The 20,872-nt window shown below is 41.6% G+C and overlaps 2 protein-coding genes across 5 annotated transcripts in view; both read right to left on the bottom strand.

Annotated features, from left to right (window-relative positions):
* Positions 1–12: 12 nt before the first annotated feature.
* Positions 13–2,352, bottom strand: RB195_012199 (uncharacterized protein; the record flags this gene model as incomplete). Its single annotated transcript, XM_064193951.1, has 1 exon — positions 13–2,352. The coding sequence occupies one exon, from the start codon at positions 2,350–2,352 to the stop codon at positions 13–15; it is 2,340 nt and encodes a 779-aa protein (XP_064051534.1).
* A 1,128-nt stretch (positions 2,353–3,480) lies between these two features.
* The window catches only part of RB195_012198 (uncharacterized protein), a gene marked incomplete at both ends in the record, with an annotated part of 29,851 nt that continues 12,459 nt past the window's right edge, over positions 3,481–20,872 (bottom strand). Inside the window, 29 exons of one of the 4 annotated variants that reach the window (XM_064193947.1) lie at positions 3,481–3,594; positions 3,965–4,084; positions 4,139–4,199; positions 5,776–5,912; positions 5,982–6,119; positions 6,196–6,345; positions 8,834–8,937; positions 9,615–9,828; positions 10,253–10,353; positions 10,503–10,646; positions 11,517–11,666; positions 12,002–12,151; positions 12,487–12,636; positions 12,972–13,121; positions 15,414–15,563; positions 15,896–16,045; positions 16,379–16,528; positions 16,871–17,020; positions 17,341–17,490; positions 17,835–17,984; positions 18,329–18,478; positions 18,538–18,604; positions 18,964–19,050; positions 19,131–19,186; positions 19,261–19,346; positions 19,407–19,473; positions 19,807–19,939; positions 20,000–20,100; positions 20,195–20,264. In XM_064193947.1, coding sequence (XP_064051530.1) covers positions 3,481–3,594; positions 3,965–4,084; positions 4,139–4,199; positions 5,776–5,912; positions 5,982–6,119; positions 6,196–6,345; positions 8,834–8,937; positions 9,615–9,828; positions 10,253–10,353; positions 10,503–10,646; positions 11,517–11,666; positions 12,002–12,151; positions 12,487–12,636; positions 12,972–13,121; positions 15,414–15,563; positions 15,896–16,045; positions 16,379–16,528; positions 16,871–17,020; positions 17,341–17,490; positions 17,835–17,984; positions 18,329–18,478; positions 18,538–18,604; positions 18,964–19,050; positions 19,131–19,186; positions 19,261–19,346; positions 19,407–19,473; positions 19,807–19,939; positions 20,000–20,100; positions 20,195–20,264 — 3,600 coding nt within the window. Of the gene's footprint in view, positions 3,595–3,964; positions 4,085–4,138; positions 4,213–5,775; positions 5,913–5,981; positions 6,120–6,195; positions 6,346–7,539; positions 7,617–8,833; positions 8,938–9,614; positions 9,829–10,252; positions 10,354–10,502; positions 10,647–11,516; positions 11,667–12,001; positions 12,152–12,486; positions 12,637–12,971; positions 13,122–14,936; positions 15,072–15,413; positions 15,564–15,895; positions 16,046–16,378; positions 16,529–16,870; positions 17,021–17,340; positions 17,491–17,834; positions 17,985–18,328; positions 18,479–18,537; positions 18,605–18,963; positions 19,051–19,130; positions 19,187–19,260; positions 19,347–19,406; positions 19,474–19,806; positions 19,940–19,999; positions 20,101–20,194; positions 20,265–20,872 lie in introns of those variants that run through there. The other 3 variants (XM_064193948.1, XM_064193949.1, XM_064193950.1) reach the window with 3 other exon arrangements.

Below are 20,872 nucleotides of genomic sequence, written 5' to 3'. Positions count from 1 at the left end.
CGTTTTCCATGTTCATGGTATACGTCCGAGGTATACGTATGACGGAGTTTCCACGATTTGGGAGCCTTCAAGTTGTACTCCTCCGTTCTCGCAGTGCGCGTTCTTCATGAACTGTGTCTTCTTTCTGTTTATTCGTAGTCCTATTCTCTTCCCTGCTTCGTTCAATTCGTTGAGCATCGTTTCTGCTTCATTGGTACTGCTCGAAAAGAGAACGATGTCGTCCGCAAAACGAAGGTTCGAAAGAAATCTTCCATCAACACGTATGCCCCTTTCTTCCCAGGATGGTGATTTCATTATCCATTGCAATGCAGCCGTGAACAGCTTTGGCGATATAGTATCGCCTTGTCGTACCCCCTTTCCAATGGGTATGGTGAGAGGGCGGTGGAAAAGCTGTATCCTAGTCGTGCATCGTTCGTAGCAATTGGCTAATGTCCTCACATACGACGCGTCCACACCTTGATCGACCAGCGCTGACAGTATTGCATTCGTTCCTACGCTGTCAAAGGCTTTCTCATAGTCGACGAAGGTTAGAACAAGGGGCAGGCGGTATTCCCGGCAAATCTCTATGACCCTCGACACGGTCTGGATGTGGTCCAAGCAGCTGAACCCTTGGCGGAATCCAGCTTGTTCTTGAGGCTGGGCTTCATCCAGCGTCCTAGATATGCGTGTGAGGATGATCTTGGTGAATACTTTGTATAACACGCTCAGCAAGCATATCGGACGGTAGTTCCGAAGGTCCTCTCGGTCACCTTTCTTATGGATAAGAACGGTTCGCGAGGTCTTCCACTGGTCTGGGATCCTTTCTTTCTGAAGATAGGATGTCATGTGCGCTGCTAAGATTACATGAAGCGGATGGCCACCAGCCCGAAGAAAGTCTGCTGATATAAAATCAGGTCCGGGGGCTGTGCCAGGTTTCATGCTCTTGATAGCGACTCGTACTTCCGAAGGGAGAATCCGTGGTGGAGCATCGCCAGTGGGGATGATTGGGCTTGACACAGGAGTTGATGAACGGAAAAGGTTCGAGTAGAACCTCTCCGTAATGATTTCCATCTCACGACGAGAAGACGTGCGAGTCCCGTCTTCGCTCAGCAAGGTTGCTAGCGGAATATTATATTCGCGGAGGTCCCTGCGGCACTTCTTTAGACTCGTTCTTCTTTGTGCTGCTTCTAGAATCTTCTTCTGCCTGTACTTCAAAAGATCCTCCTGCAACGCTTTTCTGCAGCTAGTGTTTGCTACTAACCGCTCAATGTGCGATGCATTCGGATCAAGCCTCAAAGCCCTTCTTCTTCCTAACAATTCCTTGGTGGTCTTCGAAATTCGATCCAAGTTCGTCGTGCGCGACTTCGAGGCACGTTCAGCACAGGCTCGTAATCCTCTGAGCAGCATCTCGTAGTCCACGTTTGGGTCCTCCTCGATGTGCCAGTCACCTTGGGACAGGGAGTCCTCGAGTACGCAATCGTCGTAGACGACTTCTTTTCTCCTTCGTTGCCGATAGCAGATGTTCTTTTCCATCGCGTGGCTGAGTCGTATTTTCGCACGAAGGAGACGGTGATCAGAACCACTACAAAAGGATGGTACTACTGAGACGTCAAGTAGACACCACCTCCGGTTGGTGAGTATGTGGTCGATCTCCGCACGAGTCGCGCCATTGGACGATTCCCATGTCCACCGACGATGATCTTTTTTCATGAAAAGAGAGTTCCCATGAAAGAGGCGAGCGGCGGACAACAGCCCGGCGAGACGATTGCCATTTTCATTCCGGTCCCCTAGTCCAAATCTTCCAATCCTGTATTCCTCTTCTGTGGCCTTTCCTAGTTTTGCGTTGAAGTCTCCGACAACGAATTTGTAAAAGGACTTCTCGTTGTGGACTACTTTCTCCAGCTCCTCGTAAAACGCGTCCAATTCGGAATCATCAGCTGCTGATGTTGGTGAATAGCAGTTGATGATACTGATGGATTTTTGGCGCAGAGGGCGGAGGCGAAGAATGGCCAGACGAGGTGACAGGATCTCGTGTGAATCGACGAGATGGACGACAGATGGGTGCACAACGAAACCAACACCGCCTACATTTCGCGACGGAACCTTCTCTCCACGAATGACGAGTGTACCGTCATTCATCTGTCGTACGTCGCTCCTTCTGCACTTGGTCTCCTGCAGAGCAATCACGTGAAATTTGATACGCTCTGCAGCTCCGAGAAGGGCATGCAGGTCGGCGTCTGTGGAAACTGTTCTCGAGCTGTAACTACACAGTCTGAGACAGTCTCCATGGCGAGTCGTGCGTGTGTCGCCTTGGTCCAGAATCAGTGACGTCCTGAGCAACCTGAGATTTGATCGCCTCTCACCGGTCGCCATACCGTCCGACGTCTGAGACGGCAGGGCCCAGTGTGCAGGGTACTGAGGCAGTGAATATGCTGGAGTGGCAAAGAGACTTTTCCCCAAACTAAGCAGCCATGCCACGGCGAGCTTAGCTTTCACCACAGGTCGTCGCCCAACCTATATGGATCAGGGAACCACCTTGCGACATTTTGCCAAGACGGTGGTGAATCTTAGCAGTGGTTTACTCTTAGCTAGGCTTCCGATTCCGAGAAGTCGGAATGTCGGATGTGTCGAACTCCTTCTCAGCTTGGGAGACCCTGCCTGACTCCGCTGTGCATCGCAGTTCGACGCCCAGTGTCACCTCCACGCCACTATGAGGCGGTAAACCGTTGTGGAGGTATGCAGCTAAGTTCCACATACCTCGCTCGGGACAAGAAACTAGAGAATCGGAGTTCGGGGTTCGGAGAAAAAATCCAGACCAATGTTCATTAGCAGCACACCACAAATCCGACCTGGCGAGGGAAATTGCGGGAGAAGGTAGAGATGAAGTTGTGGGTTTCCGGATCTAGCGTGGTTCTGCTCATATTTCACTAATCATCGTAAAGACTGGGTGGAGGGCATCCTTTTCTTAACGACGATCTCAGTTGCAATCCCCCCCCCCCTCCCACCGTTGTGCACGCGCCGCATCCATGTGTGGAGGGTTAAAGATCAATTAAGCCTATTACTCAAACCGATGAAAAGGCTGCTCAGAGGAACGAAACGTGCACATGAAAGCGCATTCTAATGCACCTCGTAAGAACTAAAGCGGTTCCCACGCGGCGATTAGTGTAGATGAGGAAAGCCACACTGGGTTCTGCAGTCCTACGCTTTTGCTGTGTGTACCACACCACGTGAGAATCGTGACACGCCGCCTCTAGGCTAGTTTTATGAAAGTACATAAATGAATTTTTTTTAAAAAAACCTCACAAAAACATACAGAATAATCACATTTAACTTAATAGTTATCATGGACAACAATACAGCTTGAATCCCACACAACTACATGATCATCGTCTCCAGAAGGAAAAACATATGTGATGCAAGTAATTATAAGAGCACAAGAAAATATTTGTCCCAAACGAATAGAACATTAGATTTAAGATTTTCTACCGAAAAGAATAATTGTCAGTGCGATGCTAACAAAGACTTCGATTTTGCAGTTGTTCCAGCAGTTGACGTTGCTGATGATCGTTCCCAATCATAAGGATCGTTAATATCTCCACCTTCTGTTTTTGCAGCCTGAACAATGTAAATGTTAAGAGTACAGCGGGGGCTTTTGCCCGTGTCGTAGAAAAAAAAAAAACACTGAACGATTTCTGCGCATGCGCTAACGTCCTTCCCTTAAGCATCACTCTCTTTGTAGTAGTCATGAGAATACGAAAAAACCGTAGTCAATACACTGGGTACCAAAACGGCTCAGCAGGGCAAACGTGACAAGTCCGCGCAACGTCGCAGGTGCGCTGACACTCTCATCGATTTCAAGCGCAGATAACAGGCTACGTGATACGCCTAGCGAATGGAGCACTAGTGCGATCGCCGCGGGCGGATGCGTCACGTCAGCCCGGCCGAACATTTCCAGCGACGACCGCTTATGTGTTCCCCGAATTACCTGTGTCAACATTTTGTATATAAACTCATAGTCAACATGATCAAAATATTTAAGACTGTCAATATAAGTAAGCACTTTAATGAGCTCTTCTTTGCATTTCATGGAAGAAAACGCACTATCCTGGAATATCTTTATGTAATATAATGTTTCCCCCTACAAATATCCCTGACTCACCTGTTTTTCATTCCGTAGCTGCTCCTTAACTTTGAGTACTTCGTTCTTGTCACTTATCGATCTCCATATAATTCCTATGAAGTAATTACTTCATGTTTCGTACTTATATTCCCATTTTCCTACATCATTTAGACAAAACGTCAATAAAGAAATAAAAGGGGAACGGTAAAGAGGGTCTCGGCGGATTCTCCGCGAATGCCTCCGAGAAGTAACGTGCCCAGTGGATATGCCGGCGGATACGCGAGCATACTTCGAAGAGGTCACGCTCCAGTCGTTCACGAAGACGTAGACCACCGTCTTAGATGTTCTTCTAGCCACAGAGACGCAGAAAACTGCGGAGTTACAAGAAAATATGCAAAGAAGAGTGGTATGAGCTGTTGAAATTACCGAATAAGTCAGGGGATAATAGTGTTAGATAGAAGTACATCGGATTTTGAATGGTGTTCTAATAATGAAAGGAAGTGAGTTTGTCTTTATATCACCTTCAGAATGTCTAGAAATCTTACGAAATTTGAACTCACTTCCTTTCATTATTAGAACACCATTCAAAATCCGATGTAAGTTCCAAGAAGTCAGATACAGAAGAGATATAGAAGGTCCCTCTGTTCAGAAATAAATTAGACTACAAAAAAGCTTGGGAGTTACAGGATAATGATAATTTTCATTACCGTTACTTTTGAAACCTGGAATGTTCCGTTCTAAAGGAAGTTTTTATGCACTTAATTTGAAGATATTAGACAAATCCTTATCTCATATTTCACGTGAGGATTTCTCTTGCTTCTGGTACGATTACTAAATTGAGATCACCTAACGTCACAGAATTGCAGTGAAAGTGTCTGATTCTCCAAAACAATTTAGTGGATAGTGCAGAGTCAGCTATTTAGGTGCTAACGATAGTGAATCTTTTTAGGACACGCACCATCGCTAATTGCTCTGACGAGGCATGACTGGGGCATGCTCGAAATTCCGCCGGGACCCTCTTTACACGCACCCAAATAAAGGTATAAAATATTAAATACCTTTTGGTACTGCTATATCTAAAAGCAGATAAAACCAAGACTCGCAATCATCCTTAGCTCCTATTTCGGTATTTTTATGACAAGCGATGGACGCAAAACGGATGGTACCCTTCAAGAAAGCCAAGTTAACCTTTTTTCTGCCTTACGGCAAAAACAGTTATCATTTTGCACCTTAGTGAAGAGTGATGTTTTGAGAAGACACCTTTGATTTCATCAAACCCTAAGTAATTCGAATATTGAAGTTGATAATATTTATACTAATAACAATTAGGAAATAATATTACTCGATTTTTTTTAAACATAAATATGACCGATTGTGTTAACCCGAATGAACGCGAATATGTTAACCCGAATGAACGCGTTGCGCATGCAGTTATGAAAGAACCTTCGCCGGCTATATCTACTCTAAATGGTGTGATCACCGCTTCCTGTTGCTCATCTCAATAAAATGAAGATCACGCTTTGCGTTGCGTGGGAGTGTATTGCTGATAAAGTCTTATTTTTTCATGATTTGCTTGAGCTGTAACCAAGATAGGTGCTGACAAAACCTTATTCGAGAAATCACCACTTTATTTATAGCTGATTCAGACTTCAATTCATAGGGGTACCGTCGCCTACTTAAGTTTTAGAGTTTCAAAGCATTGTTGTTTATTTAGCTTAGCATGAATCTTGAATCGAACTGTTTGTCTTGGCGTTTTCAATTCTCCTTTCTCGTTTAGAATCTTCCGTGCGATTCCAAAATCAAGTATGCAAATCTGTAAAAGAAAATTATTTAGTCCTTGGATCGTAAATGTATGTTAAAAGCAAGAAACATGATAACAAACCACTCTTTGCCTCTTTCCTAAACCACATGCATAGTTAGCAGGTTTTAAATCTCGATGTATGAATCCATATTTATGCAAATCTTCACATGCTTCTAAACACTGGATACCAACGCCCATACCAATCGATGGAGAGAATACCTGCTGATTTTATCTTTTTATGTCATCTTTTTAAAACTTCATCTTTCTCCTTGCGCAATTTTTTTCCGGAAAACACCTTCAAGGGACGTTTTGACTTGAGATCTGACAAACTTTTCCCAACTAACTCCATAACCAGAAAAAAATAAGTTTCTTTTTTCCCACGATCAATTATGGCGGTGAAATGTGATTGTTTCCGTTCGGCAGAGACGAGTTTAAGAATCGCGATCTGAAGAATTTTGACAAGAGTTAGATGAGTGTAAAAGACACCATTTTTTACTCACCTCCATTTTCAATTTTGAATGCCGCCTGGTCTCAAGCTTCTTTTTCTACTTTCATGGCGTAGATTTTTTTTGGATCCGTTTGATCATGAACTCTGGGTTTAGTAATATTTTAAATCGCCGCCCCAGAAAAATTATGATCATGGTATATAATAATGCGGTTAGTCCCCGTATGTATGTATGTATGTATGTATGTATGTATGTATGTATGTATGTATGTATGTATGTATGTATGTATGTATGTATGTATGTATGTATGTATGTATGTATGTATGTATGTATGTATGTATGTATGTATGTATGTATGTATGTATGTATGTATGTATGTATGTATGTATGTATGTATGTATGTATGTATGTATGTATGTATGTATGTATGTATGTATGTATGTATGTATGTATGTATGTATGTATGTATGTATGTATGTATGTATGTATGTATGTATGTATGTATGTATGTATGTATGTATGTATGTATGTATGTATGTATGTATGTATGTATGTATGTATGTATGTATGTATGTATGTATGTATGTATGTATGTATGTATGTATGTACTTATGTATGTATGTATGTATGTATGTATCCTTATCTTTGTCAGCACGATCATTCCTCCTCCCCCTCCCCTGGTGAATCACCACCAATAGTTGCACTAATTCCAATTTTTGCGCTGTCCCACCAAATGTCCGGCAAAGAGCGTTTCTTGGGCCTGCGCGCCAATTCTGGGCCGTCGGACTCGTCTATCTGCCCTCTGATACTCCGCTCCGCACATATAATTATGCGCATCGTCGGACTAAGCCCATTATTTCTTAGCTTGATATTCTTTCGTTCCATACCGCTGTAAAATCTAAGCATTTCTTTTCTGTGCTCCCAGTAGGATAACATAGAGTGGTATCGTGCTGGCAAAGATAAAAATCCTACGCCAGAACACCTAACCAGCAAGCTACTACTGAAGCGGACGTCTGATCGAGTGAACGTAATTAACCCAAGAACTCATTTGGCGAACAAAATGAGTGTGACATATGGTGCAGTGGACATACGGAGGAGTACATTTCGCTGATTCGCCATCCACGCAACTCGTCTCGTTTCATTTTACTGTTTTCTGGGGTTGGCGCACTATGACGTCGTGATATCCGACTTACCCTCTGCACACTCGGGTACCGAGCCATCTAGATGACGCCGCGAAACTCGTTCCAGTGCAGATGCACCAATATGAGCCCTAGAAGCGCATGCAATGGAGTCACAGATGCATCTTTCTGACGCTTCCACCAATTTTAGTAATTTCCAGCTGGCCGCACGATCTGACGTTTTCTGACTCGTCCTACGCTTTCTTTCTGTCTTCTGGCTCAACACTGTAAAACTCGCCTCACCGCCTTCTGGCACCGTTCCGGTCATTCGATGTTGAGGAACCCTTCCTATCCCGACCTTTTTTATTCGGGGTAAAAAGATGTGCAGGATCTCACTATGGAAAATAAGAACTAGAAACGAAGGTTTGTCATATCTTTAGACTACGAATTTTTCTCATCACAACAACATGGGAAAATGGGGCACTGGAAACTTTGCAATTTCTAACAGAAGAAGGAGCACCAACACATACGGACCAAAGTAACAAACAATCACGAAAAAATTACCAACGATGGAAAAGAGCTGTTTGTGCAAGCACTTAGAAGGATGAAAACATCCAAAAAAAGTATGAAGGCAAGGACTAATGCGTTGATTAGACATATGACAAATTTGCATATTCAATTCTTTTTTTGTCGCATGTGAACTAAGTTCTTGAACATTAAAACATATTTTCTCCGCAACGAAATTTAGGGACGTAATTGTTATTCCTAATATGTCACGTCAATGAAACTTGGGAAGAAGTCGTCATAGAAAACAGAAGAACTATAATTCACGATTTCCTAGTTTCTCTTGTTCTTTTTTTCAAGGTCAGCTGGAAAGAGTTACTTCAATAAATTTCGAAAGAGAATGCTGTTATTTTTTGATTTGTCAATGCGCTAAACAAATTTTTTTGATCTATCTTTATAAGCAAAGGGCCAACCACTGTTACTGCCTTGTAGACTTGGAGCTGAACTTGCTCATGTTTATGTGCCCACCAGAGTCTGAGTAGAATGGTCACTTTTTAGGTAGATGGCGCAAATTCGGTTCCCAACAGTGGAAAGTTACAGTAATTCTAAAATGACCCAGTGTTACCGTACCTCGATATTATACGTGTATTGACTGGATCGCAATGTTTCGCTTTAGTGAAGACGTTATTTCAAATAAGAGAAAAGGAAAAAACTACATGAAATGTAGTTAAAAAAGAAAATCTAGAAAGAAGCATACAAATTCCGAGTTCTATGTTGAGATAACAATAATTACTCTTTTGTCTCTCCTCCTCTGTTCCTCTCTCTATCCCACTCTTTCTTTAAGAGAGTGTATAAAAGAAATAACATGCTGTGGTTCATCAACGAATTTATTCGGAAAGAAGATGAAGTCAGTTGGCGAACACAGCCATTCCAGATGGCTTTCGTGGTCCTCTTCGTCGTTGACGGTGCCTTCAATCAGTATGAAACTTGTATTATTATTGTGCAGTACAACAACAAGTAAAAAAAGTTATACAAATAAGAATTAGGCATATGTGATGGCTCCGTTGCTATAATAACATGAATTCAACCCTGAACCTCGTTCAAATAGCCTACAGCTACGCATCCGCGCATCCGTGCTGTTCGCGCAGGAACAGACGCTTCGGGGACGAACCAGGGCGGCAAAGTTGTATTATGTGGGTTTGTTAGAGGTGTAGTGCCCGACTTGCCCGCGGTTGTGTCGCCTCAACATGGTTGAACCCATTTGACAATGAGAAACGGAGACACAATTTCGCATTTCTCTCTAGAATTCCATTCAAGGAGGGTAAAAAAGTCACGAATTTTGTAATTTTTGGGTCATGTGGATGAAAAATTTTTGAAAATCTGGGTCTTAAATTTCCTTTTCTTTTACTGCTTAATGTTTGAATAAGACCCTCCTCACTGAGTTACTATTATTGAGCTATTCAGTTACTTATTGAGTTACTACTGAATTATTCACATTCTATCTAACCTTTACTTACTTTCATCAATTCTTCCAATACTAGTACTGACTATTCACTATTTGCTTACTTTCACCAGAATCAACTAAACTACAAGGGCTCTTGGAGTAGTAGGTAAGTGAACGAAGTTTCTCGACGAATGTGACCTACCATTTAGTGAGGTTGTCCTTTGTCCTTGGCAATAGGGAGCGACCTGTTGCAAATGCTTGAGCCGACGAGATCTGCGTCGAAGGTCCTTTCGCCAGTGAGACCGGTGACAATTGTCTCCGTAGTTGAAGTCTATGCGGACTGGCAACGAATCTCGATACAGGACGTCGGTTCCGGGAAATACGACGACGGTGTCCGCAGAATACGTCTCCACAGACTAAATTTAGTTTTGCAAATTCCATTAACATTCCCTCTTCAAACATTGATACTAAGTATAGCAGCTGATCCACGTCGATTGTGGACGTGAGGATCAATAATTGCTCAGATCAACCATCCTGGATCAACCAAGAGGCAGCGTTCCATGCAACTGAAAGCGATTGTCCCACAAATGGATAGTGTAAGAAGAGTAGTTCACGTGCCATGCACTGATTATTCAGAACGAGTATGCACCGAAATATACGAAAAACGGAGTGTGAAACGGCCTTGTCCCATCGAAACCGCCACGATACACCTAACGAGGTGCAACATTTGCGAAAGCATGCATAAGTGTCGCGTTAGAGAACATGCACACAGACGCTGCTATTAACGCGCAACGGCGGGACCTGTACGAATCCCTGTTCTCAGAAGAAGCTTGTCATTACGTGCTTCGCAGACGAATTCGATGCGACAACACCGTGACTCATGTCATTTTTTTCGGTATAATTAGCTGAGAATTGAGCATGATCCTGCCCATATTCGTGATCTACATCATTAACGATACGTGTTCTTTGAGAGGTCGCAACACCTTTATCTTCCTAATATGCTCTCCTTACATACTTCTACTATTTCAACACCCGGAGAACTTCATCGAATTCTGGACGAATAAATATGAGTTGTGAACATATGAAATACCTGTTTCTCTTATACATACTTGTCCCATTGTGTTGCTGCATACCCCACAAGCTTGACTACAAATCACCAGCAGAAACCGTGGCCTCTTGGAACATTGGCCATTGGATGCCCAAAAACAACACATTGTGTGACGATTTGAACACCCTTAACGACACCGTTGATCGTTGAAGGAGTTCTCACATTCAAATAAAATCAAGAATACAAAAAGTTCCTCTATTAAGCCTCTATTTTAGGTGTTTTGTTTTAGGTGTTTATTTTAGGTGTTTCCAATTGTTATTTTTTCAATCCTTTTCTAAGACGAATCAAGCACAAGAAGGCCGTCATTTACGTCACCTTTCCTGGATAATTAGAGGGGAATTGAGCGTCATCGCATCAACACTCGTAGACTACATCCACAACCGTACCTAATCGTAGGGAAATCCGAACACTTTCATTTTCTTTGCATCCGAGATACACATCTTTCTATTATTTAAATAAAATGAGCTTCATCGGACTCTGGACCAGCGAATTTGACCTCCTCAAATATCTGATTGTTGTCTAAAATCTCCTCTATGTGAATTCCATTATAGTCCACACGCTTGACGGCAATACACCATCATGTATTTCGCATTGCTCTTACAATAGCCACGACTTGCCCATGTGCAGCAGTGTTCGTGAAGATATTTGCAATCTTAATGACACTTCTGCTTGTTGAAGAAGGTTAATTTCAAAGAACAGTTAATGTCAAATTCATAGAATTTCAAGGATAAAAAAAAGAGTTCTGCATTAAGCCAGTTCTCTAGACCAGCTCCTAGTTGTACGTAATTTTTTTCCTGGACAATTAGTGGAGAATTGTGTGCAATCGCACACATACTCGTAGACTACATCCTTAAGCCTACGTTTTCGTTGAGAGTTCTTATCACCTTCAATTTATTGATATTATGTCTATCTTCATTATTCATATCTGTGTAAATATTATTCGAACACCTGAAGACCTTTACCGAATTCTGAAGCAGTAAATTTGCCCCTAAATACCTGGGTTTGGTCTACAATCTCCTTCCTTCGTGTTGCCGCATTGTCCACAAGCTCTGGAACAATTCTTGAGCATATACGCTGCATAGTCCGCATCGGTGCAATAGCCTTTGCGCGCCCATATGCAGCAGTTGTCGTCAAGATCCTTGCAGTCTTAATGACACTGCTGCTTGTTGAAGAAGGTTAATTTCAAAGAAGAGTTAATGTCAACTTCATAGAATTTCAAGTATAAAAAAAGAGTTCTGCATTGAGCCAGTTCTTTAGACCAGCTCCTAGTTGTACGTAATTTTTTTTCTAGACAATTAGTGGAGAATTGTGTGCAATCGCACACATACTCGTAGACTACGTCCTTAACCCTACGTTTTCGTTGAGAGTTCCTATCAAATTCAATTTATTGATATTATGTCTATCTTCATTATTCATATCTGTGTAAATATTACCTGAAGACCTTTACCGAATTCTGAAGCAGTAAATTTGCCCCTAAATACCTGGGTTTGGTCTACAATCTCCTTCCTTCGTGTTGCCGCATTGTCCACAAGCTCTGGAACAATTCTTGAGCATATACGCTGCATAGTCCGCATCGGTGCAATAGCCTTTGCGCGCCCATATGCAGCAGTTGTCGTCAAGATCCTTGCAGTCTTAATGACACTGCTGCTTGTTGAAGAAGGTTAATTTCAAAGAAGAGTTAATGTCAACTTCATAGAATTTCAAGTATAAAAAAAGAGTTCTGCATTAAGCCAGTTCTCTAGACCAGCTCCTAGTTGTACGTAATTTTTTTTCTAGACAATTAGTGGAGAATTGTGTGCAATCGCACACATACTCGTAGACTACGTCCTTAACCCTACGTTTTCGTTGAGAGTTCCTATCAAATTCAATTTATTGATATTATGTCTATCTTCATTATTCATATCTGTGTAAATATTACCTGAAGACCTTTACCGAATTCTGAAGCAGTAAATTTGCCCCTAAATACCTGGGTTTGGTCTACAATCTCCTTCCTTCGTGTTGCCGCATTGTCCACAAGCTCTGGAACAATTCTTGAGCATATACGCTGCATAGTCCGCATCGGTGCAATAGCCTTTGCGCGCCCATATGCAGCAGTTGTCGTCAAGATCCTTGCAGTCTTAATGACACTGCTGCTTGTTGAAGAAGGTTAATTTCAAAGAAGAGTTAATGTCAACTTCATAGAATTTCAAGTATAAAAAAAGAGTTCTGCATTAAGCCAGTTCTCTAGACCAGCTCCTAGTTGTACGTAATTTTTTTTCTAGACAATTAGTGGAGAATTGTGTGCAATCGCACACATACTCGTAGACTACGTCCTTAACCCTACGTTTTCGTTGAGAGTTCCTATCAAATTCAATTTATTGATATTATGTCTATCTTCATTATTCATATCTGTGTAAATATTACCTGAAGACCTTTACCGAATTCTGAAGCAGTAAATTTGCCCCTAAATACCTGGGTTTGGTCTACAATCTCCTTCCTTCGTGTTGCCGCATTGTCCACAAGCTCTGGAACAATTCTTGAGCATATACGCTGCATAGTCCGCATCGGTGCAATAGCCTTTGCCCGCCCATATGCAGCAGTGTTCGTCAAGGTTCTTGCAGTCTTAATGACACTGCTGCTTGTTGAAGAAGGTTAATTACAAAGAAGAGTTAATGTCAACTTCATAGAATTTCAAGTATAAAAAAAGAGTAATGCATTAAGCCAGTTCTCTAGACCAGCTCCTAGTTGTACGTAATTTTTTTTCTAGACAATTAGTGGAGAATTGTGTGCAATCGCACACATACTCGTAGACTACATCCTTAAGCCTACGTTTTCGTTGAGAGTTCTTACCACCTTCAATTTATTGATATTATGTCTATCTTCATTATTCATATCTGTGTAAATATTACCTGAAGACCTTTACCTTAAAATTTAAACCTTTACCTTAAACTTTACCTTAAAAAGACCTTTACCTTTAAATTTGCCCCTAAATACCTGGGTTTGGTCTACAATCTCCTTCCTTCGTGTTGCCGCAGGGGAACGGTCAAGAGGTACCCGTATGATGTGCCGCCGCGTATCCCGGAGGCTAATGAGCGTCGTTAATCGCACCTCGCGTCTCCTGGTACCGTCATAATCGCTACAGTAGTCTGATTGCTCCTCTTGTGCTACGTCTTCAAGACGCCCCGCCCACTCCGCCCTCCCCTCCCATTTCGCCGCGTCTACCGCTATTGCGACGATATTTTTTTCGCCGCGCCCACAGCTTTTATAATGCGCTTTTAAAATCGAACAAAAAGGAAAGTACCTGGTATTAGATGTTGTTCGAAGGTCTACATAAAGTGTGCTTGTAAGTTAATATAAAAGAAGGAAAGAATGAAATAGGTTTGTATAAGTGACATGCCATTTAGAAATGCGAGTGAAAAAGAAATTATCCTGTCTCGACTTGTTAGGTGAAAAACACTCATTCATCTCTGGGATTGCAAGAGATGTTTCAAAAAATGTCCCACTGATCGGTGTTATGCTATCTTCTTTACCTTTTTTCCCTTTCTAGGGATTTCTTCTTGTTTATCTAGCTGGGTAAAACTGGCATCCAACGATTAACGAGGCGCGAATAATGTCTCGCAGACATACACTGTACCTAAAGGTATATCTCGAAAATACAAAGCTCTCTGTTCGCCACTAACACACCTAACCTCTCGTATTGATTTTATGTAGAGAATAGATAAAAATGAAGCGATAAAACGGTGGTGAAAGAAGTTTGAAGAACCATACAAAGTTCTATTATATAAAACTGTATAAAACGTACAAGCAAGTATTGAAGTACCTGACAGACGCTCGATATAAACATTATATCTCAGTAAAATTTTGAAAAGGTAAAATGTAGAAAGAAGTTTAAGGAATGTATACAAAGTAATTAGCGCATAAATTTACTGTTATTACAGGTGCTGCAGTTGAGGTTGAACACGAATTCGCTGAACGACATCGTGACAAACACATACTTATGCACTACTAGTTTATATAGAAAACTTGGGGCATGAAATGTGTTAAACTATGAGATTTTTGAAAATATATGTATGTTATTCTTTTTCCTGGAGCATCTTTTTGAGATAATTTTTACTTATGTAAAGTTACATTGGATAGAAGGATCCAATTCTTCTCTTTTATTCCCAATAATATGCGCTTGGTTTACTATATCCGTACATCAGAATTCGCTGCGGCAATTCGTTCTTCACTCCCTCCTTCAAAATTCGCACTATCCACCGCTTCGTCGCGGCACGAAAGTCGCGCGCGGCGTTGATCAGAGAGCAATAGGGAGGCGGGGTGTAGGAGATCTCAGACGGTCGTGGAGGATGCCTAGCTGGTGGAGCGGCAGCCGTAATTACGCGGAGGAGCGCGGTGCTGAAGGGAGGACATGAGCGGTCAGTCGGTTTTCACGGGTACCTCTTGTCCCGCACCCGTTGCCGCATTGTCCACAAGCTCTGAAACAATTCTTGAGCATATACGCTGCATAGTCCGCATCGGTGCAATAGCCTTTGCCCGCCCATATGCGGCAGTGTTCGTCAAGGTTCTTGCAGTCTTAATGACACTGTTGCTTGTTGAAGAAGGTTAATTACAAAGAAGAGTTAATGTCAACTTCATAGAATTTCAAGTATAAAAAAAGAGTCCTGCATTAAGCCAGTTCTCTAGACCAGCTCCTAGTTGTACGTAATTTTTTTCTAGACAATTAGTGGAGAATTGTGTGCAATCGCACACATACTCGTAGACTACGTCCTTAACCCTACGTTTTCGTTGAGAGTTCTTATCACCTTCAATTTATTGATATTATGTCTATCTTCATTATTCATATCTGTGTAAATATTATTCGAACACCTGAAGACCTTTACCGAATTCTGAAGAAGTAAATTTGCCCCTAAATACCTGGGTTTGGTCTACAATCTCCTTCCTTCGTGTTGCCGCATTGTCCACAAGCTCTGGAACAATTCTTGAGCATATACGCTGCATAGCGCGCATCGGTGCAGTGGCCTTCGCGCGCCCATTCGCAGCAGTTTTCGTCAGTATCCTTGCACTCTTAATGACACTGCTGCTTGTTGAAGAAGGTTAGTTTCAAAGAAGAGTTAATGTCAACTTCATAGATTTTGAAGTATAAAAAAAGAGTCCTGCATTAAGCCAGTTCTCTAGACCAGCTCCTAGTTGCACGTGATTTTCTTTTCTGACAATTAGTGGAGATTTGCGCGCAATCACACACATACTCGTAGACTACGTCCTTAACCCTACGTTTTCGTTGAGAGTTCCTATCACCTTCAGTTTATTGATATTCTGTCCTCATATCTGTATAAATATTATTTAAAAACTTGAAGACCTTTACCGAATTCTGAAGCAGAAAATTTACCCTTAAATACCTGATTTTGGTCTACAATCTCCTTCCTTCCTGTAGCCGCATTGTCCACAAGCTCTGGAACAATTCTTGAGCATATACGCTGCATATCGCGCATCGGTGCAGTGGCCTTCGCGCGCCCATTCGCAGCAGTTTTCGTCAGTATCCTTGCACTCTTAATGACACTGCTGCTTGTTGAAGAAGGTTAGTTTCAAAGAAGAGTTAATGTCAACTTCATAGAATTTCAAGTTTAAAAAAAGAGTTCTGCATTAAGCCAGTTCTCTAGACCAGCTCCTAGTTGTACGTAATTTTTTTTTCTAGACAATTAGTGGAGAATTGTGTGCAATCGCACACATACTCGTAGACTACGTCCTTAACCCTACGTTTTCGTTGAGAGTTCCTATCACCTTCAGTTTATTGATATTCTGTCCTCATATCTGTATAAATATTATTTAAACACTTGAAGACCTTTACCGAATTGTGAAGCAGTAAATTTACCCTTAAATACCTGGTTTTGGTCTACAATCTCCTTCCTTCTTGTAGCCGCATTGTCCACAAGCTCTGGAACAATTCTTGAGCATATACGCTGCATAGCTCTCATCGGTGCAATAGCCTTTGTCTGCCCATTCGCAGCAGTTTTCGTCAGTATCCTTGCAGTCTTAATGACACTGCTGCTTGTTGAAGAAGGTTAATTTCAAAGAAGAGTTAATGTCAACTTCATAGAATTTCAAGTATCAAAAAAGAGTCCTGCATTAAGCCAGTTCTCTAGACCAGCTCCTAGTTGTACGTAATTTTTTTTTCTAGACAATTAGTGGAGAATTGTGTGCGTAATCGCACACATACTCGTAGACTACGCCCTTAACCCTACGTTTTCGTTGAGAGTTCCTATCACCTTCAGTTTATTGATATTCTGTCTCTTCATTACATATCTGTATAAATATTATTTAAACACTTGAAGACCTTTACCGAATTGTGAAGCAGTGAATTTACCCTTAAATACCTGGTTTTGGTCTACAATCTCCTTCCTTCGTGTAGCCGCATTGTCCACAAGCTCTGGAACAATTCTTGAGCATATACGCTGCATAGCGCTCATCGGTGCAATAGCCTTTGTCCGCCCATGCGCAGCAGTGTTCGTCAAGGTCCTTGCAGTCTTAATGACACTGTTGCTTGTTGAAGAAGGTCTCAACTTCATAGAATTTTAAGGATAAAAAAGAGTTTTGCATTAAGCCAGTCCTCTAGACCAGCTCCTAGGTGCACGTCATTTTTTTCTGGACAATTAATGGAGAATTGCGCGTAGTCGCATCCATGCTCGTAGACTACATCCTTAACCCTAAATTTTCGTTGAGAGTTCTTATCACCTTCAATTTATTGATATTATGTCTATCTTCATTATTCATATCTGTGTAAATATTATTCGAACACCTGAAGACCTTTACCGAATTCTGAAGCAGTAAATTTACCCTTAAATACCTGGTTTTGGTCTACAATCTCCTTCCTTCGTGTTGCCGCATTGTCCACAAGCTCTGGAACAATTCTTGAGCATAAACACCCCATAGTCCGGACTGGTACAATGGTAATTGGATGCCCATAAGCAGCAGGGCTTGTGAAAATCCTTGCACTCTTAATGACACTGTTGCTTGTTGAAGAAGGTTAATTTCAAAGAAGAGTCAATGTCAACTTCATAGAATTTCAAGTATAGAAAAAGAGTTCTGCATTAAGCCAGTTCTCTAGACCAGCTCCTAGTTGTACGTAATTTTTTTTTCTAGACAATTAGTGGAGAATTGTGTGCAATCGCACACATACTCGTAGACTACGTCCTTAACCCTACGTTTTCGTTGACAGTTCTTATCACCTTCAATTTATTGATATTATGTCTATCTTCATTATTCATATCTGTGTAAATATTATTCGAACACCTGAAGACCTTTACCGAATGCTGAAGCAGTAAATTTGCCCCTGAATACCTGGGTTTGGTCTACAATCTCCTTCCTTCGTGTTGCCGCATTGTCCACAAGCTCTGGAACAATTCTTGAGCATATACGCTGCATAGTCCGCATCGGTGCAATAGCCTTTGCCCGCCCATATGCAGCAGTGTTCGTCAAGGTTCTTGCAGTCTTAATGACACTGCTGCTTGTTGAAGAAGGTTAATTTCAAAGAAGAGTTAATGTCAACTTCATAGAATTTCAAGTTTAAAAAAAGAGTTCTGCATTAAGCCAGTTCTCTAGACCAGCTCCTAGTTGTACGGAATTTTTTTTTCTAGACAATTAGTGGAGAATTGTGTGCAATCGCACACATACTCGTAGTCTACGTCCTTAACCCTACGTTTTCGTTGAGAGTTCTTATCACCTTCAATTTATTGATATTATGTCTATCTTCATTATTCATATCTGTGTAAATATTATTCGAACACCTGAAGACCTTTACCGAATTCTGAAGCAGTAAATTTGCCCCTAAATACCTGGGTTTGGTCTACAATCTCCTTCCTTCGTGTTGCCGCATTGTCCACAAGCTCTGGAACAATTTTTTAGCATATACGCTGCATATTGCGCATCGGTGCAGTGGCCTTTGCGCGCCCATATGCAGCAGTTTTCCTCAGTATCCTTGCACTCTTAATGACAATATAGTTTTAAAAAGCAGAACGGGTGAAGCCGAAGAAAGAAACCGTACCAGCGTTGTGATTGTAGGTGGTTAGTGTCCGGTCAGCCCAACGTCGTCGCAAGGGGTTAAAGAAGGTCTCAAATTCAAAGAATTCAAGGATAGGAAGTAGCTCTTTAACAAATCAGTACTTTAGGTCATTTCCGATTGTTTTTTTTTCTATCCTCAGTTATTTTCTTTCTTTTCTTTACGTTTTGGTCCTATAGCGAACTAGGAAATATGTATTACAATATTTTATATTCAAAAAGGCCGTAAACGTCGAAAGCAGGGTAACTCTGAATTGATCTTTAAATATCAAAAATAACGAAAGGGGAATGGCGCTGTCAGAGGGAGATTGATCCGATCTAAACGATTTTTCGCCTTCTACAGCATATTTATGGGTTTTAACGAATTTTTGAGCAAAAATGACAGTGTTTGAAAAAAAATAGAAAAGTCAACCTTTTGGGCAGGACCAGCTGGTGCAGTATTCGTGATTGGTGGTCGAGTGACCGGTGTTGGTGTCTGCAGAGTAAGAGAATTTCTTTTCTAAAGTACTATTTTATAGTGTCGTATAACTTGTGGGGAAGAATTATACTTTCGCCGAGAATCCGAGGGTGTCCTCTCACCTGAACTTGTAAGCATCTGTTCCCTTTACAAACGCTAAGGTAGCATCTGTCTTCATCTGAAATTCAGACATATGACTCAACTAGTTTTTGACCACAGAAAAGTGGTGAACGCGAAAAAAAAACTTCAGACTTCTAGCATATCCTCCACAATTTCCATTCACCGCGATTTTTGCTGCACATCGCGGTGCACCGTGAGATAAGTCGCAGAAGAGGAATCTGAACCATATCAGCCCATGTCAATCAACTTTATTATGAAGCCAAAGCTCTTTTCCAGACCTTGAACCGCAACCTGATGGATTCGCTGCTGAGCAGGTTGGTCGTGGAGCGTAACTGTAGAGGTTGTCTTAAAAGATGAACCATAAATATGATAAAGGGGCAGGAATATTTTGAATGCAACTTTTTCCGAATCAGGATTTTATGAAGTACGATGCTCATAGATAGGGTGTAGGCTCAAATTCTCTCGAGAAATTCAACAGATCTGTGTGATTTGCAGGGAAGAATGCTGTTACTTAATAAAATTCATTTATTTGAGTTTTAACCTGTTAGCTTGATTGATTGATCGGCTTGAATTTGTACTACTTGATTTTATGTTTTGGTATCCAATACTGTAATAATTTCAATGCACGAATTCCACTGTAAGTTTACTGAAAGTCCCTCAAAAGATCGTTCGGCCTACCAGTATATGCATTTGACAATCCATCTTTGTTAACCATTGGGAAGAACGGTTGCATTGTGTTATCACCGTAATGTGCGGCACTGCTGCACGACGGATTATTTGGTGGATATTGAGTTTCGCGTGCTGCTCGAGACTAAAATATTTTAGTAGCACTCGTAGTAGAGTCATAGTTCTGAAGGTACCGATTTCTAACCTGGCGAATGACCCTCCAATTTTCCCAGACCAAGTCGACAAACGAGTGATGATTCCAGAAAATCGGGTCATTCGTGGATGTGATTGGTTGGAACATGTCACCTCAAGCACGCTGTGTATATTTTTTTTTATCTCGTATTAAAAACAGTGTTGTAATACAGTGCATGAAAATTAACATATTCGAATAAAAGCTTACCTCCTACGTAGATACGAGGATTTCCAAGAGAGTATTCTAATGCGGTCCATGCGGCAGGATTAGGGCAACCCTGGATAATCAGCCAATCAACTAATTAATAGTGTATTCACAACGCCGAAGAAATTACGTAGATAAGATTGCTCCTTCAGTACTTCGCTGCATAGCTTGAGGAAGCAGAACGCCATAGAGTCAAAGTAGAAAATTCCGAAAATATTCGTCTACAACGAGTTCACATACGACCTCTCCTTTTTCTTTCCCTTTTTAATGAACTGTTTTCTTTTTTTACTTTTGAGACACATCTCCTTACACCTCTCATCCCATTCTCCTGTTCATCCTGAATGATCGCTTGTTCAAAGTGTTCCAGTGTATTCATATATGTTGTGTATGTCGTGGATTCTACGCGACTCTTTTTCTCAAGACTCTTCTCGCGACTTCTTTTTCTAAAGGCGGAGTGGACAACACGCTCGCGCGTTCAGAGTTATCGCGTTGTCGTTCAGAGGGCTGCGGCCTCTGGCACCGCACAAGTGTCAGAGCGCAATGTACGAGCCAGCATGAAACCAGGATAAAGGTAAAGTACGGAGAAGTATGGCGGAAGCCTTAGGGCCTCCAAGCAAATGTTTCCGTGAAGTAGGTCATGGACCATCGATGCCGACGCAAGCCTGAATGGGTACCATACCA

The sequence above is a fragment of the Necator americanus genome, chromosome III, assembly GCF_031761385.1.
Source record: "Necator americanus strain Aroian chromosome III, whole genome shotgun sequence".
Taxonomy (NCBI): Eukaryota; Metazoa; Nematoda; class Chromadorea; order Rhabditida; family Ancylostomatidae; genus Necator; species Necator americanus.
This window is presented reverse-complemented; position numbering and strand designations above follow the sequence as displayed.